This window comes from Ursus arctos, unplaced genomic scaffold (assembly GCF_023065955.2).
Source record: "Ursus arctos isolate Adak ecotype North America unplaced genomic scaffold, UrsArc2.0 scaffold_9, whole genome shotgun sequence".
NCBI classification, from domain to species: Eukaryota; Metazoa; Chordata; class Mammalia; order Carnivora; family Ursidae; genus Ursus; species Ursus arctos.
The window spans coordinates 15,744,203-15,759,341 of record NW_026623111.1 but is presented as its reverse complement, the minus strand read 5'-3'; the positions used below and the strand labels follow the sequence as shown (position 1 = coordinate 15,759,341).

Genomic DNA, 15,139 nt, shown 5'->3' with positions numbered 1-15,139 from the left:
CTCCTCTGTTCTCAGGCCATCAGCTGTCACTTCTAGACTTTAGAGTCAGTACATTTAGGTTTAAGTCATCACTCATAGCTTCCTGTTTCTATGTCCTTCATAAGTTACATTTCTTCCAGCCCTGATTTCCTCATCTGTAAAAGCAGGGTGACAATATTGTGCATAGCGTAATCGTGAGGGTCAGCTATAATAATGAAAGTGAAAATAATTTTGTTCACTCCAAAGTGCCAGCTGTCAAATATTAGGTATTATTACTGTGACTCATGGGCTTCTTTTAGTTTGTACTCCTCCCTTCCCATCCCCAGCTGCTTCCAGAGTGGAGTGAAAAGCTTATTAAAATTGTGGCCATAGTAAGCATGGGGACACTCTTATTGAGATAGGACATTGGGACAGCCATTTGGCAAAACACTGTACTAGGAGTCAAGGAGAGCCAGGTCTAGGCTCAGATCTGCTGCTGATGTGAGCCATGGCCTTTGACTTACAACCGCTAGTGCTAAGGCTCTAAAGCTGAATATAAATTTACAAAGGGAAGGGGCTGGATTCTAAACCACAGTCAGTTCTAGGGTAACTATTTTCTGCCTAGAGCCCTATTGCTACTAAATTCCTGATTCTAGGTTGGGTTTGTGATTTCCAGATAAGTGGAGCCCCATCCTCCTTCCCCTTCTACAGTAGGCAGAACAACAGAAGAGTTAATGACGTGAATCCTGGAACCAGAGTATCCAGAGTTCATACTCTGGCCGTGCTACTGTGTGACCATGGGCAAGTTCCTTCACCTCTCTGAGCCAGTGTCTTCCTCTGTAGAACATAATTTAGTATCCACAGTGTGCTGATGGGGATTTTATGAGTTAATATAAGGAAAGCACTTATACAGAACAAATATTATAAAAAGTGGTTTGTTATTATTATTTGATTTTAAAGGCAAACTAAAAGGAGCTTATCAAACTTGAGGAGAAACTCTTTTGTTAGGGCATTTTTAATTTAGTCAGCCATCATGGGCTATCTTTCCTTATCTCTCTCCATGTTTCACCATTTTTTATAAATTTTCTCTTTGATTGTATTCCCTCTCAGCTGTCAACTTTCCTGACTAGATTATCAATCTTTGGGGTCTATCTTGATGTGTAAGTTCAATCATATTCCTTGTTTCCTTCTTACCAAACCCCAGCATGTCTATTGTAGACTTTTTCTCTGTGTATAATGACTTGCAATATCATTATTATGTTGCTCATTTACCAAAAAGCAAGTAAGACCCTACCAGCTATGAAATAATAGCTCGTATCATAAGGAGTCACACATGACTTGCTCCAGTAATAATACAGCTAACACTAATAACAAGCATTCCAATTAGGTGATTATATTTTAAAATCTAAGCTTGCATGAAGAGTTAGTATTTATGTTTGTAAATAAGGTAGAGACGATCCATTCATGATCGCTGTGAGAAATAGCTCCAGCAATCTTCCTCTGAGTAGTTATATTTTCTAAGTGATTGAATCCGGTCATGAAATTGCAAAGTAATTCAAGTTCTCCTCAAATGGAAATTTCAATGTCATTGCCAACCACCACCTTTAACAGAAGATGTTCAAAATAATTGGCCATTTTCAAAATACTTTTCGTTTTCCATGTGATATATGAATATTAAATAGGATAAGGTACTAATTATAAAGGGTTTTTTTGGTCCTAACATACTTTTAAGACCAGAATTGAAGACACACATGTCTGCTTAACAAAAACCGGGCGGCGGGGGATTCTAGTTGTTTAGGGTGGTCTGGGATGTGCTAGGATTCCCGCAGTGTTTTGGATGGATTGATTGCTTTCTACTCGTGGGCCGTGCTCCATCAGCTTGGAGTTAATTGCTCCTGTGCTCTCCACGTGCACCTGAAAATAGCTCCTGGTGGGTGGAGAGGTGAATGGTTGTGAACACAGCAAGAGTCAGGAGGGCTCCCAGGCCTTCAGATTCTTGAGATAAAGCATTTAAAGTTGGCAAAGTTTAAACAGTTGCTTACAGTGCTTGTCCCAGGTTTGAACTCTCCACCAAGTCAAATGATTGAACAGAAAATAGACGGGTTTGTGTGAGTTCCCGGCAACCCCACTTATCAGCTGTGCGACGCGAATTCCTTAATTCTGAAAATCAGTGTCCTCAACGGACTTTAATGCTAACCGCTCTGAGGACAGTGAGGGTTGGAGCTAAGGAATGGAATGCTGTGACTATATGACATTCTCTCAATGCCTATCCTAGTTTTCAAAGTAGGAAGAAAGAGAGGAAAGAATTTGTATCGGTACCATGTACAATCGCTTTCGAAATCTTCACCTGGACGCTTGATCTTTGTCCTGCTGGGTCAGATGTGAGCATTAACAAAACAGTAGCATCTTCTCCTTATTCTAGACATTCTCACAAGTACTTTTCAATGTATATAGTCAAGAATCTCCCAGTGGTATTTAGTGTAAATCTAAAACCTGGAGCAAAATTCATCAAACCGTCCTCCGCTATCTGCCACTGGACCAAGCTTCTAAAACCAGACGCAGCATATCATTAGGAGGTAATCATCCTCATCATGATTTTATTGCCACACTGACGAAGTCACTATTAAACCAATTTAATAAAGCATAAACATTAGGAATAAAGACTCAAAGGATGTTTTCATAAATGAGATAAAGCAATATAAGTCAAGCCAGCTGAATCTTTGGCTAGACAAATCAATTTCAGCTCAAATAGAATTTTAAAGTTGTAGTGTTTGTAATCTTTTATAATGAAAAATGGGTATGCTATGTAAAGAAGGGTCACGTTGTATTGCGAAATGGACCTCCTGTAGATTCATCCATTATGTTTGGGAGGCTTACGATAGTAATTCATTGATTTCACATGTTTTTACGGAGCACGTTAAGTGTGCCAAACTAACACACTACCGTCAGAGTGATGGGTCTGGCTAGGGGGCTGGCCGGTCCTAGGTGGAATGAGGCAGCGGCCTCCCAGTGCCCCACGTTATGATGAAGCAAGGACTCCTCTCTGTGTACCGAGGCTGGGTTCTAAACCAAATTTCTGAGTGGGGGGACATTATTTAGAAAATGGCTTTATTTCAGCCTCACAGGCCTTGTTTACAAACACTTGCTTTAGGAAGGCAGACCTCACGCTCATAGTTGTTTGCAAAGCAAGATGTTCTGCAGTTATGTTCCGGAGGGTATGGTTTGACCTTGGATGGAGGCAGATGGGCATAATTATAAGTTGGGCTGTAATAAACTTCTGCTGTAGAAGGGAAGTTGTGAGAAAGAGGAGAAAGATGCCTATTTTTAAAACTCATCCAGTTGTTCCCAGGTGATCCGAACTCCAATTTCTAGCCCAATTGTGTCACGGCCTGAGGGGGACTGTTTACTCAGACGTAGGACAACCTTGGCCCTGAGAGAGTTAAGTCTAAGAAACAAATAACAAAAAGAGACAGCTGGGAAGCTCAAGGGCGTCTGGGTTTGGGAATTAGTTGTCTGATTAAAATTAAATCTGTTAGAAGATACATGAATTAAACTGCGATTTGTATTCAGCTTGTCTCAGGATGCAAAAGCAGCACCGAATTAGCAACTCAGCAAGATGCCCGCGGAGTTAAATCTTGGCAGAGCCCCGGAGATGATTCAGGTGGCCAGGGTCCCGCCTGGTCCTGGTTTTAATCTTAGCCACACATTTCTCGGTGGTAAAATGTATAAAAGCAAACAGTCTTTTTGTTTTTTCCAGCTCTGAGATAGCAACCCTTCTACGCCTTGTTCCATTTGTTTCTAAATCAGCCCAGCATTGACTGCCACCGCGGTGATCTCTCCAAGGCACGCAGGCACGGTTCCTCTGAGGCATTGGGGGTTCATTGGCAGCCTAAAATCATTTTTCCTCTAGGATTTTGGAGATATATATATATATATATATATATATACCAATATACATTATATATATACATAATAATATATAATATTTATATAACTGTTACCATCCCTTAAAATAGCATATTGACTGAGCTCATGATCTTTGGTGTTAAAAAACCAGGGATCACCCAGCTCTGTCCTTTCCTTGCAATGTGACCTTGAGTAGATTATTCAAGCTCTGTGAGTTCTAGTTATTCCTTGTAAAATAAGGGCAATAATAGGTCTCTGACAGCATTTTTGTCAGTATTAGAATGAGATAATACACAGCCAGACTTAGAGCCAAAGCTCTCTATACAGTGGTGATTTTTATTAATAATCTCAGCAGAATGCTTAAAAAATTGGACTTTAGAGTGCTAAAGACACCTGTGTGCCTCATTACTAACTAGCCATTTGACCTTGAACAACTTACTTAGACTTTCCAAACCTCCATTTTCTCTTCCCTAAAATGGGGATGAAAATCCTTCTCTTGAAGGGTGTTGTAAAGATTAAGTGATATGATGGGCTTGCATCTGTTCAGCCTTCACTGGACAAACTCTGTGAGCAGGAAGACTCGCTTTAATGACTGTTATGTGTCATTTGAATATAGGTGGGTGTATCTACTTACTAGGGCTACCATAACAAAATGCCACTGACTAGATGGCTTGAACAAAAAATTTATTTTCTCACAGTTCTGGAAGCCCAAAATCGAGATGTCTGCAGTTGGTTTCTCCTGACACCTCTCCCATTGGCTTGCGATGGCTGCCTTCTTGCTGTGGTTACACATGGCCTTTTCTCTCCGTGTGTGTATCCCTGGTATCTCTCTCTCTCTTCTTATAAAGACACCAGTTATATTGGATTAGGGTCCCTATGACCTCATTTAACGTTAATTAACTCCTCAAAAGTTGTATCTCCACATACAGCCATACTGGAGGTTACACCCGCAACATACACATTTTAAGGTGTTAAATTCCACCCATAATGGTGCCAGAAGTCAGACTGTAGGAGATCCACTGGACCCAGTGGATCTTGTCAACTTTTCTGAGACATTTGACGGTAGAGAAAAGGAGAGGAGATAAATATGTTATTTTTATCATTCTTATTTCTGTTGGTGTTGAGAGAGAATGTGACAAAGTAGAAAGAACATAAGGTTTGGCATGAGAGACTTGGGTGTGAATCCTGGCTCTATCTTTCTCCTGTGTGACATCTGGTCACTCATGTCTTCACCTCTATAAGACCGAGTATCACATGTGTAAAAAAAAAAAAAAAAAAAAAAAAAAAAAAAAAAAAAAAAGAACAAGTATACCTCATCGTGGAGTTACCGTGAGGACTAGAATTACATCAGTAGAGCACCTAGCTTATCTCCTGGCGTACAACAAGGGCTCAATAAATGTTAAACGCTGTATTAAAATTCCCCCAAGGGGCACCTGGGTGGCTCAGTTGGTTAAGTGTCTGCCTTCAGCTCAGGCCATGATCTGGGGGTCCTGGAATGGAGCCCCGAATTGGGATCCCTGCTCAGCAGGAAGTCTTCTCTCCCTCTGCCCCTCACCCTCCCCATGCTTGCTCTCTCTCTCTCTCTCTCAAATAAATAAATAAAAATCGTTAAAATAAAATAAAATAAAATAAAATAAAATAAAATAAAATAAAATCCCCCTAAATGCATGCCCCTAAAATGTGGCTGAGTCAACTCGCGAATTTCAGGTCCCGTGCAGAATCATACTGCTCTCTCCAGAGTTTGCCTTCAGGAATCAGTCTTGATTGGGTTAGGTGGTGTTGCTTTTTTTAATGTCTGCTGGTGATTGCTGATGATTTCAGGTTTTTAGAGCCTGTCAGCCTCTTAGAAATAGAAACAGCCCTTTGGCAGGTAGGAGTCATTAGAAGTAAGGTACTAGTCAGCTGGGAAAACAAGAGTCCACAGACAGATGCTTCAAGTGTGGTGCTTTGAATATTGCGTGTGATGCTCATTCTATCACACACTTAATTCAATTACACTGACCCTCTGGCTCTGGGTCTTTTTTCTCCGTCTCAGCCTCAGCAAGTCTGTGACAGCTGGAAGAAGAAAGTGTGTTGGTGGTGTGGTTCAGATTGCTGTGTGGTTACAGAGGCCAAGGAGGGAATGTGCTGTTTTGTTTCTTTCCAGTGGAAGGGTCACTGGGTCTAGAGAAGGTTGTGCTATGATTGAAAGACTACTCAGAAAATCTGATTAAAATTTCCTCTGCTTTTGCTTTTGCTGTGTTTCTCTGAATAAGGCATGGAGAACACAGCGATTCCGAAGAAGGCATTTAAGGTCTACCAGTGGTCCACAAACCTCAGTTTGAGCAATAATTTTCTAGAGGGCTGCTAAGATTCAAGGGGCTCCAAGAGAATGGAAACTTTAGTAACAACATCATTTGTTTACTGATTCATCCATTTATTCATTCATTCATACACCAAATAATTCTTGAGTGACAATGGGGTACCAGACTCTGTTAGGTCCAGAGGATATACATATCTGCAAGACATTGCTCATGTCATCAAGGAACTCACAATGGAGAAGGGAGGCATGAACAGATCATAATGTTATGTTTTGCATGCTTCATGGGAGATAGGTAGGATGTGAGAACTCTGTCCAGGGAGCTACCAGTTCTGCATGGTGGAGCAAACTAGAAAGGCTTCAGAGAGGAGGCAATAATATTTAAATTAGATCATAAGAGATATATACATTTCAACAGGTGGAAAGAAGAAAGAGAAACATTTTAAGCTGAGGGAATTATACTGTAATCGACTCAAAAGAAGGTTAGATGAAGGTATTTTTCAGAAAAGCAGCGTCTTTCTAGCTGGCATTATCTATTTACATCAGGTCTGTTCCAGGGCATTTATTTCTGCATTGGCAACTACAATAACAACAGCGTCTTAGGGAGCACCTCCCCTCTAACCTCAGGATCTAATGAGTAGAAGCAACCCATTCTGCTCAAATGTTCCAGTGAATGAAGGAGAAAATTGAAGGAGCCCCATCTGGGCTTTTTTGATTTTCCCCATAAAGCCCAACCTGAGGTCAATTTGTGAGTGCCTCACTGCCGTTTCCCCAGCTACCCGTAGGCCTCTACACATCCTTCAGGTGCGTATCTCGCTTACTTTCGCATCAATTTTATGCTTGTCAGCTCGAGTTTATTCTTGGCCTTCCCATCTTCTCATGTCCCTTCTATTATTCTTATCCATCCATCACTATCCTGAAGCTTTTCCATCTCACTGTTCCAAAATAAACTATTATAATATGAAAAGTACAAAACAAATGTCTGCTTTTATCCCCTTTTCCTCATTTTGACAAACATAACCATTCCAAGTACCTGTTTCACTGCTATTATTGGTCTTTTGTAAACTTGGGGGCAGCCCATTAGGACACCCCAGGATTAGGGTTCTGCAGAAACTTCTTTATCCCTGCTCTATGAGAGCTCTGGCCCATTACTGCACCTAGTGAGACAGGACAAGAAGTAGGTACAGGTATTAGTGAAAGGCAGCATTGAGTACCAGAATGATGTGATTTTGGCAATGATTGACTGTATTTCCAACTGACTCATGAGACTGGAATTGAAACGCCCTGGGTGCAGAGTTGATGAGAAAAAGCTCTTCTCCTTAGCCTCACTTATCTGAGTTGGAAATCCGTAGCTAGGAGGAAGGAACATAATGGAGGTTAGCAAGCCATGGCTTCAGGGCTGGGCCTGGATGCTTCTCTTCCTGGTGAGTTCTTTAGCCAAGGTATGGATTGGACAATGGCAAGAATTTCTTGGGCCTCCATTGGTCCCCATTGCAAAAAAGATGAAATTAATCAAGGATGCTATATTTTGAGACCTGAGCACCCAGATCCTAATATTTCCAACACCTCCCAAATAGAGTCCTACAGGATCTGAGGGCAAATATGTAGAGGTTACCAGATGTGACTTGTGGGGAGAAAGGGTTCTTTGGACAAATACCATTTGGGGTCAATTGGGTTAAACAAAGTTAAACAGAAATGTTTGTTGCAGATCCCCTGGAAACCTTTAATTTCTACAGTTTTGGTCCCAGACTATGTTAGCGTTTACAGCATTTCCCAAATTTATATGGGAAATATTTATATATTCAAATTCTTTAAATTCTTTTTACATAGAGCATCTTTCAGAAATTATACTGAAGTACAATTCACAAAAGAAAGTACAATGTTTTAGAATTTATCTGTGCTATAGACTCCCTCGGCTTCAGAGTAGGGTCTAGCCAGAAGTGCCCCCAGGCCCAGTCCATCCAGAGTGCATCCGGGAAGACTGGGTTTATGAGAGCTGATAAATCAGTCAAATCAGCAGCTGATAATTCACTTCAGCACCTGACCCGGCTGCTTTATTTGTAGCCCCAGGCCAAACATTTGATTTCAGTGGAATCCTCAGAGAGTATTAACAGAGTCCTACCTCCTAGTTGTGTGATACATAGGGTCATACTGATCGTCATTAAATGAAATTCCATTTTTCTAACCTGGACTTGGTACATATATACCAAGTCCAGGTTTAAGGTTATTCGTGATTTTGTGCACTCTTCAAACTGTATTATAAAAACACTAAGATTGTAATATCTAATGATTAGAATTTGTGGGGGGAAAAGATTATGTGGAATTGTCTAGGCTTAGTTATTTAACTCTGGGAAATGCAAAGACTCCTTTAGGCAGTAGGAGAATACTTCCTCTGGAAAAATCACAGATATCCAGTAAACGTTTCGTTGTTTTCCTGTGTCGTTGTGTATAAGCACTGGTGACCTGTGACTGTTCTTCAGCCTCTTTTTGGTTCTCCTCCACAGACAGCGTGGAAGATGAACTGGAGATGGCCACCGTCCGGCATCGGCCTGAGGCTCTGGAACTTCTGGAAGCCCAGAGCAAATTTACCAAGAAGGAACTCCAGATTCTTTACAGAGGATTTAAGAATGTAAGAACTTTCTTTTTGACTTTACCTTCACACTGTTCTCAGCAGAGCATTGAGAAGTGAGAGGGAATGAGGGAAAACATACGGTTCTGTGAGGGCCCCATCATATGCACATTTCACACAGATCTTTCCTAGATGTGAACACTGTCGATATCCACTAGACTTTGAGTCACTTTGGCACACCAACGTTCATACAATGTGGGTGGACATTAAACAAGGATAAGTAGAGAAAGGCATACTCAACTCGGTTCTTGGTATGTTTTGTTTGTTTGGTTGGTTGGTTTTGGGCTGTAATGACATCATTTCAATAAGTTTCAATTCTCTTTTTATTATTGAACTATAGTCTCATGTTTGACTTGAATCTTGACTATAGATTAAGGCCCATCAAGGAACGCCATTCCTAGTATTGGAGAAGAGTTACTCTAAGTTTCTTAAAAACATGCTACCAATGACTCTAGACCACAAGCGTCTGTAGGTGGTCTTTGCATCTTGTTCTTTGTGGTCCAGGTGCACCTATGATTCTCCTTCCTGAGGGAATCATCTTCAAAAGGAGTGATAGTTCATGCGTACCAGAGGGTGAGGGTGAGAGACAATGAGTGGCCCAAACAATTGATCAGGGACACACTCTTGTCCGGTACTTGGTATGTGTTTAGTATTAAACTAGATTCTGTAGGTTATTCAAAAGCCAGAGAAGATATTCAAGGAGCTTCTGTTCCATGTAGGGAGAGAAGACTTGTCATGAATTTATTTGAAAGCAATTCATCCCTGGATCTCCTGGCTGGCTCAGTCAGTAGAGCATGTGACTCAATCTCAGGGTTGTGAGCTCAAGCCCCACATTGGGCATGGAGCTTGCTTAAAAAAAAAAAAAAAAAAAAAAGACATTTCATCCTTAAAAGTATCAAATGATTGCGTATCAAATGGCATACATAGGCCAACATGTATCATGTTCTTACACATATATAAACCATACTAGCTACACTGCAGGTGGCCCTTGAAATCCAAATTAAATTGCATTGATCCCTCCTGAAGTCCTCCCCTTAACAGCCCCATTCCATGATCTGTCGACTCTATAGTGTCCAAAGAGTTCTGCTAATTCCAGCCTCTTCTGACCATCTCAATTGCTACCCCAGTGCAACCTCATGCAGACCAAATGAGAAACTCTGCCTCCTCCATGGGTATCCTCACAAAAGTTTACTCAGAGAATGTGTAACACTAGTTGACTTTTCAGAATATATTTGTAGAGTTCCATCGTGCATATTGCACACAACCTTCCACTATCTCTCTGACTCCACGGTGTCTCTCTCCACCCCATTTCTGCTCTTACCACTCTCCTTGCCCAGGCTTTCTAAATTTTTCTCTCCCCATTACTACTCTGAAAGCTGGTTCTCTGCTAACACCCAGGCTTTTGTGGAGGTAGACTAGGTGGGAAGAGGGGAGATGTCATGGAGAGAGGCGCTTGCTCCACACGGAGAGGACTCTCATTTAAAGGAGTCTTGATGTGCAATCTATCAAGATGACACGTGTAAAATAAACATGCATGAAGAGAAGGGGGCTTTGGAAATGCGGCTAGAGAATTATTAGTCATGTCTATGCTGCAGAGTGTGCAGAAAGAGCAAACACTTACCAAAAAAACAGCTGGAATGACCACTGGCAGCAGCAATCAGATACAAAATGGTTGTCAAGTAAAGGAGAATTTCATCCAATCTCTCAGCATCCCTGCTACGTTATCACTCCACTGCCGTGACTGAAGTTCTCTCCATTTGGGGTCAGGCTGCCTTTCGTACCATTTGTTGCAAATTGAAGTCATGATTACTGCCATCGTTAACCTCCAGAGGCAGCATCTCTGCAGGTTGGTCTTGTCCAAGTGGCACTTCACAGAAATTGCCCAGGCTCTGACGTCTGCATTCGATTATTTTTGTCTTTTATTTTCCTTCACTTTTATTGCTCTTTTATTTTTGTCTTTGCTTACTTGTCTTCTTTTCTTCCTCTTCTCCTCTCCTTCTTTTCCAGGCCCCTCTCTTTCCCCTTTTCTTACCCTTCTGATTCCTGTGCTAATTCTTCTTCCTGTGCTCTCTCCCTCCTTTTTACCTCCTTTGTCTCTTCTCCATGTCGATTCTTGTCTCTTTTCTTTCATTTCTCCCCCTTTCCTTTCTCTTTTTCTCTTCTCTCTGCATCAGTTTTTCTGTCCCCCCCCCATCCTGCACCATGAGACAAATGTCCATCAGACTCGAATGTGCCCAAAGCATATTCACATCCTCCTTACCAGAAAATAGTCCACATTTTACTCAGAAAATATTAATTGATGTCTCTGATAAGTCAAAGACAACTGTTCTTTTCATTTGGGGTTGTTTTTCCCTAGTCAAATGTATGACTCTAGTAAATATACCCTGAATTATATCAAGAGAGGCATGAAAGTAGGGCAGTGGCACCCATGTTTAACAGGATGGCAGCAATCTGAACCAGCTTAGCCTCAGAGAAAGCAAACCAACTACTCTTGGTTTCCTGAACACCAATTATCTCAAGCTCTTAAGATCAAAAAATCATTTCCATGGAACCAATTGGGTTATTTATTTTTAATGAAACCTTTTAAAACTCAATATATTTTTATTAATAGAATAAACTGATTACCAACATCTTAAGACAGTCGCACTGGGGGCACCTGGGTGGCTCAGTCATTGAGCATCGTCTACCTTCGGCTCAGGGCGTGATCTTGGAGTCCTGGGATCGAGCCCCGCATCAGGCTCCTCCGCTAGGAGCCTGCTTCTTCCTCTCCCACTCCCCCTGCTTGTGTTCCCTCTCTCACTGGCTGTCTCTCTCTCTGTCATATGAATAAATAAAATCTTTAAAAAAAAAAAAAGCCAGTCACACTGATGTAAAGGAGGCTCACCATGGCAAATCACCCCTGTTTGTAAAGATTGCCAGAGCCCCCCAATTTTTCCCAGTACTGTATCCCTGGTAGCATTTCCTCATTTCCAAAGCAGATTATTAATAAAAATGGGGAATGGGAGAAAGGACCATATTAAGAAAAAATTTCTCAGCCTGTCACTCTGTTTCACCCACTGAGTCACCGCCACATTTTTATTTCTCTTACCACCTGCTGAACTGAGCCTCCAAAAGTAGGCAGCTGATAGAAATGGAGAATATAGCATGGTGTTTCTCCATTTTTATCGTGCCTTGGAATCAACTGAAGGCTTGCTAAAACCCAGATTGCTGGGCCCCAGCCTCAAAGATTATGATTTAGTAGGTCTGAGATTGGGGTGAAGAATTTGCACTTCTCATGATTTCCCAGGTGATGCTAATGCTGCTGGTCTGGCGAGCACAATTTAAGAATCACTGTGAAGATATCATAAGCTTTGGATCACTCTGACTCAGGTCCATGTCTTACTTATTCAGGCAGTTCTCTCTGAGTCAGTAGCCTGTGTCTCCTTATCTCTACAAATTGGGATAGTGATACCTACATTGCCTGAGTTTTGTTTTGTTTTGGCCGAGTTTTGCCAGTTTCTTCGTGAGACATTAAGAAACAGGAAGCTCAATAAAAAGCAGTTATAATAGTACATCTCCAAATAGTCAAACTCAGTTTCGTGTTCCATCAAAGTGACCAGTCACGGTTGGCCTATACTCCCCCACAGTGTTTTGGGTTATGATCTACATAACTAGGTATTAGAAAGGATGCTGAAGCCCACAAGGTAATCTCTACGTGTCAGCAGTGTCAAACTTAACTGCATGTCGCAATCATGCCAGGACCTTTAAAAATCACAAATAGGTTGGTACCATGCTTGGTGATTCTGATGTAATTGCTCTGGGAAGAAGCTTGAGCATCAGGATTTATAAAGCTCTCCAGGTAATTATAATGTGCAGCTAAGATTGACAACCAATGAACTAGATGCATAAAATCCTAGTCATGAGGTGCTTCTATCAAAAAAAGAATTGACCTAATTGTGATGAGTCCTATAGTCTTGAACACCAATGGTTAGACTGGCTATGTTGGAACCTTATGCGGTCTTTGGTGGGTTTCCACCCCTTGGGGAGATGTGTGTGTAGGTGGGTAACAGGTCTTACCTCTGATGATTCTGACTCAGTTAAACCTGAGGTGATGCTCAATAATTTTTTTCTAAACTTCTTAATTTAAAAAAAATCTCCTTTAATAGATAGGTAACAGAAAGGTTAGAGAAGTATCCATATACATGAGTCACAAATTTGATTTACTGCTCTCTTTCAAAATCAAGCATAAATTCAGTTCAATTTTAGGTGATCATGAATGGTCTTCTGGGGCATTAAGTTTTAATATGGCTATGCCTCTTTGACATTTACTTTCATTAGTTAATAATTTATAGCATATTCTTCCCATTGTTTAAGGCATGACGTGAAAGTTTCAAGAAGTTAGATCTATTTGCTTTGGACACCTGGTGCCTTCCTGTCCCAAATCCTTCCCTGCTTCTTTTTCTTTCACTACTTTGAATTATAATAGATCAAAGTAACCATTAGATTCAAATATATCTTTAAGGTATCACTTTAATGCTTGGTAATGCCCTTTTCCCCTAAAAATGCTAAGTATTAATATCCTTCCTACCTAAAAATGAAGGATGTCTGTATTGGTTTTTTAATTGTGTGTAATAAATTGTCACATATTTAGTGGCTTAAAAAACACTCATTCATCATGTCACAGTTTTGAGGGTCAGGAGTCCAGAAGCAACTTAACTGGGTCTTATGGATAGGGTCTCACAAAGCTGCAATCAAGGTGTTGATTAGGCTACACATCTTTCTGGATCCTGGGATCCTCTTCCCAACACACATGGTTGTTGACTGAATTCACGTCCCTGTGTTGTATTTCTGAGATCCCCACTCTCTTGCTGGCTGTCATTCTGGGGCCACTCATCTCCTGGAGGCCGCCTGTGTTTCCTTGCCCATGGCCTTCTCACAGAATCTCTCATAATGTGCAGCTCACTTCTTCAAAGTCAGCAAGGGAGAATCTCTCTAGTCTGCTAAGGCAGAGTCTTATATAGTGTAACATAGTCATGGGCATGACATCTCGTCCTACCACCATTGTATATTCTGGCACTCAAGGCAAGGAGATTAAAAAGAACAAGACTTACTGGGAGTCACCATAGGGTGTGTCCATCACAGCAGTGTTCCTAGGCAGACAGCAACCCCAGCAGCCAGCAGATGAAGCAGCTCCATTAAATCTGAAATCACATCTCAAGCATGCGTAATCCCCACCCTCAGTGTTGTACCTAAAATCCAGACCTTTCCTTGGAGATTTTGCCAATAGTGGCACCAAACTTTTCCTTGATTTCTGCAAGAGCTTTAATGTTGTGGCCAAAGGAATCAGCAGGAGATGAAAGTTTTTTTATGGGTTTTTTCCTACACCACTTAAAAAGTTTGAGAACTCACTGCATCTTTAAAAATAGGTGAGGGAAAGTGAGGATGAAATTATAGGGGTCTACATTTTTTACAAAGTACCTTTATCTAAAAAGCACTAAATCCCACTTAGGGTAGGGCGGAAGAGAGGAGGAGTTTAGCACATGCTTGAAAAAGAGCGGGATATGGTGTTTAGGATAGAGAAATAAGCTGCTAATTGCATAAGGCAATTGCTCTTTTATCATGAGCCCTTAGAGTTATTCTTGAGGCTTCACAGGCTGATTGTGTAACCTTCAGTAAATCACTTCATCCCTGGCAGCTTCTGTCTCCCTGTCAGCAAATTAGGGATTAAGATCTTCTCTTCCAATCATGAAGGGGGGTGGGTAATAATTGGTTTTGTTCTGCTCTTGAAAGACTCAGATAAAAGGTCTTCCTTAAGTGCAAAGTATTACTCATGTACTTTAAAATCAAGGTAAAAGAACAGAGTTAAATTGTTATTTTCCATGCCCTGGCAGAATTTTCTGTCAGACTTCCAGGAAGCAGGGCTTTCTGAGAAGTTTGTCTACAGGTCTCAGCAGATAAACATGGTTGCCTTTCTGACTTCCAAATACTGGCATGGGACAAGTGCTTTACTGGGTTCAAACCTTCCAACTGACATTTCCTACCTTGGGCAGATGGTTTAGCTTCTCTGGACATCAAATTCTCCTTCGAAGATTCAGACTATTAATGCTCACTCAAGTAAGAAGATGACGAAAAATATTTTACATAATTTCTTTCATTGAAAGTGCTCAGTAGACATTGGAGCTCTTCTGCTCTTTCTTACTCATTCTACTAAGTACAGAAGTAACTGAAATCACAGTGAACATTCTGGAATATCATCTTGAGGTATATTACCTTACACAAGAGTTAGTTAAATATAATCTGTGGCATTTGGATGCTTCAAATTTGTTTGTTTGTTTTTTTAAATTTTAAACTAATTAAGCATCATGGTA

At 41.0% G+C, this 15,139-nt stretch overlaps 1 protein-coding gene across 3 annotated transcripts in view; it reads left to right on the top strand.

Annotated features, from left to right (window-relative positions):
• KCNIP4 (potassium voltage-gated channel interacting protein 4) overlaps window positions 1-15,139 on the top strand; it is a 528,135-nt gene that overhangs the window by 410,134 nt on the left and 102,862 nt on the right. For 2 of the 3 annotated variants that reach the window (XM_044389744.3, XM_044389745.3), the window contains exon 2: window positions 8,668-8,792. In XM_044389744.3, the coding sequence (XP_044245679.1) occupies window positions 8,668-8,792 (125 nt within the window). Of the gene's footprint in view, window positions 1-8,667; window positions 8,793-15,139 lie in introns of those variants that run through there. The other variant, XM_044389746.3, reaches the window with a different exon arrangement.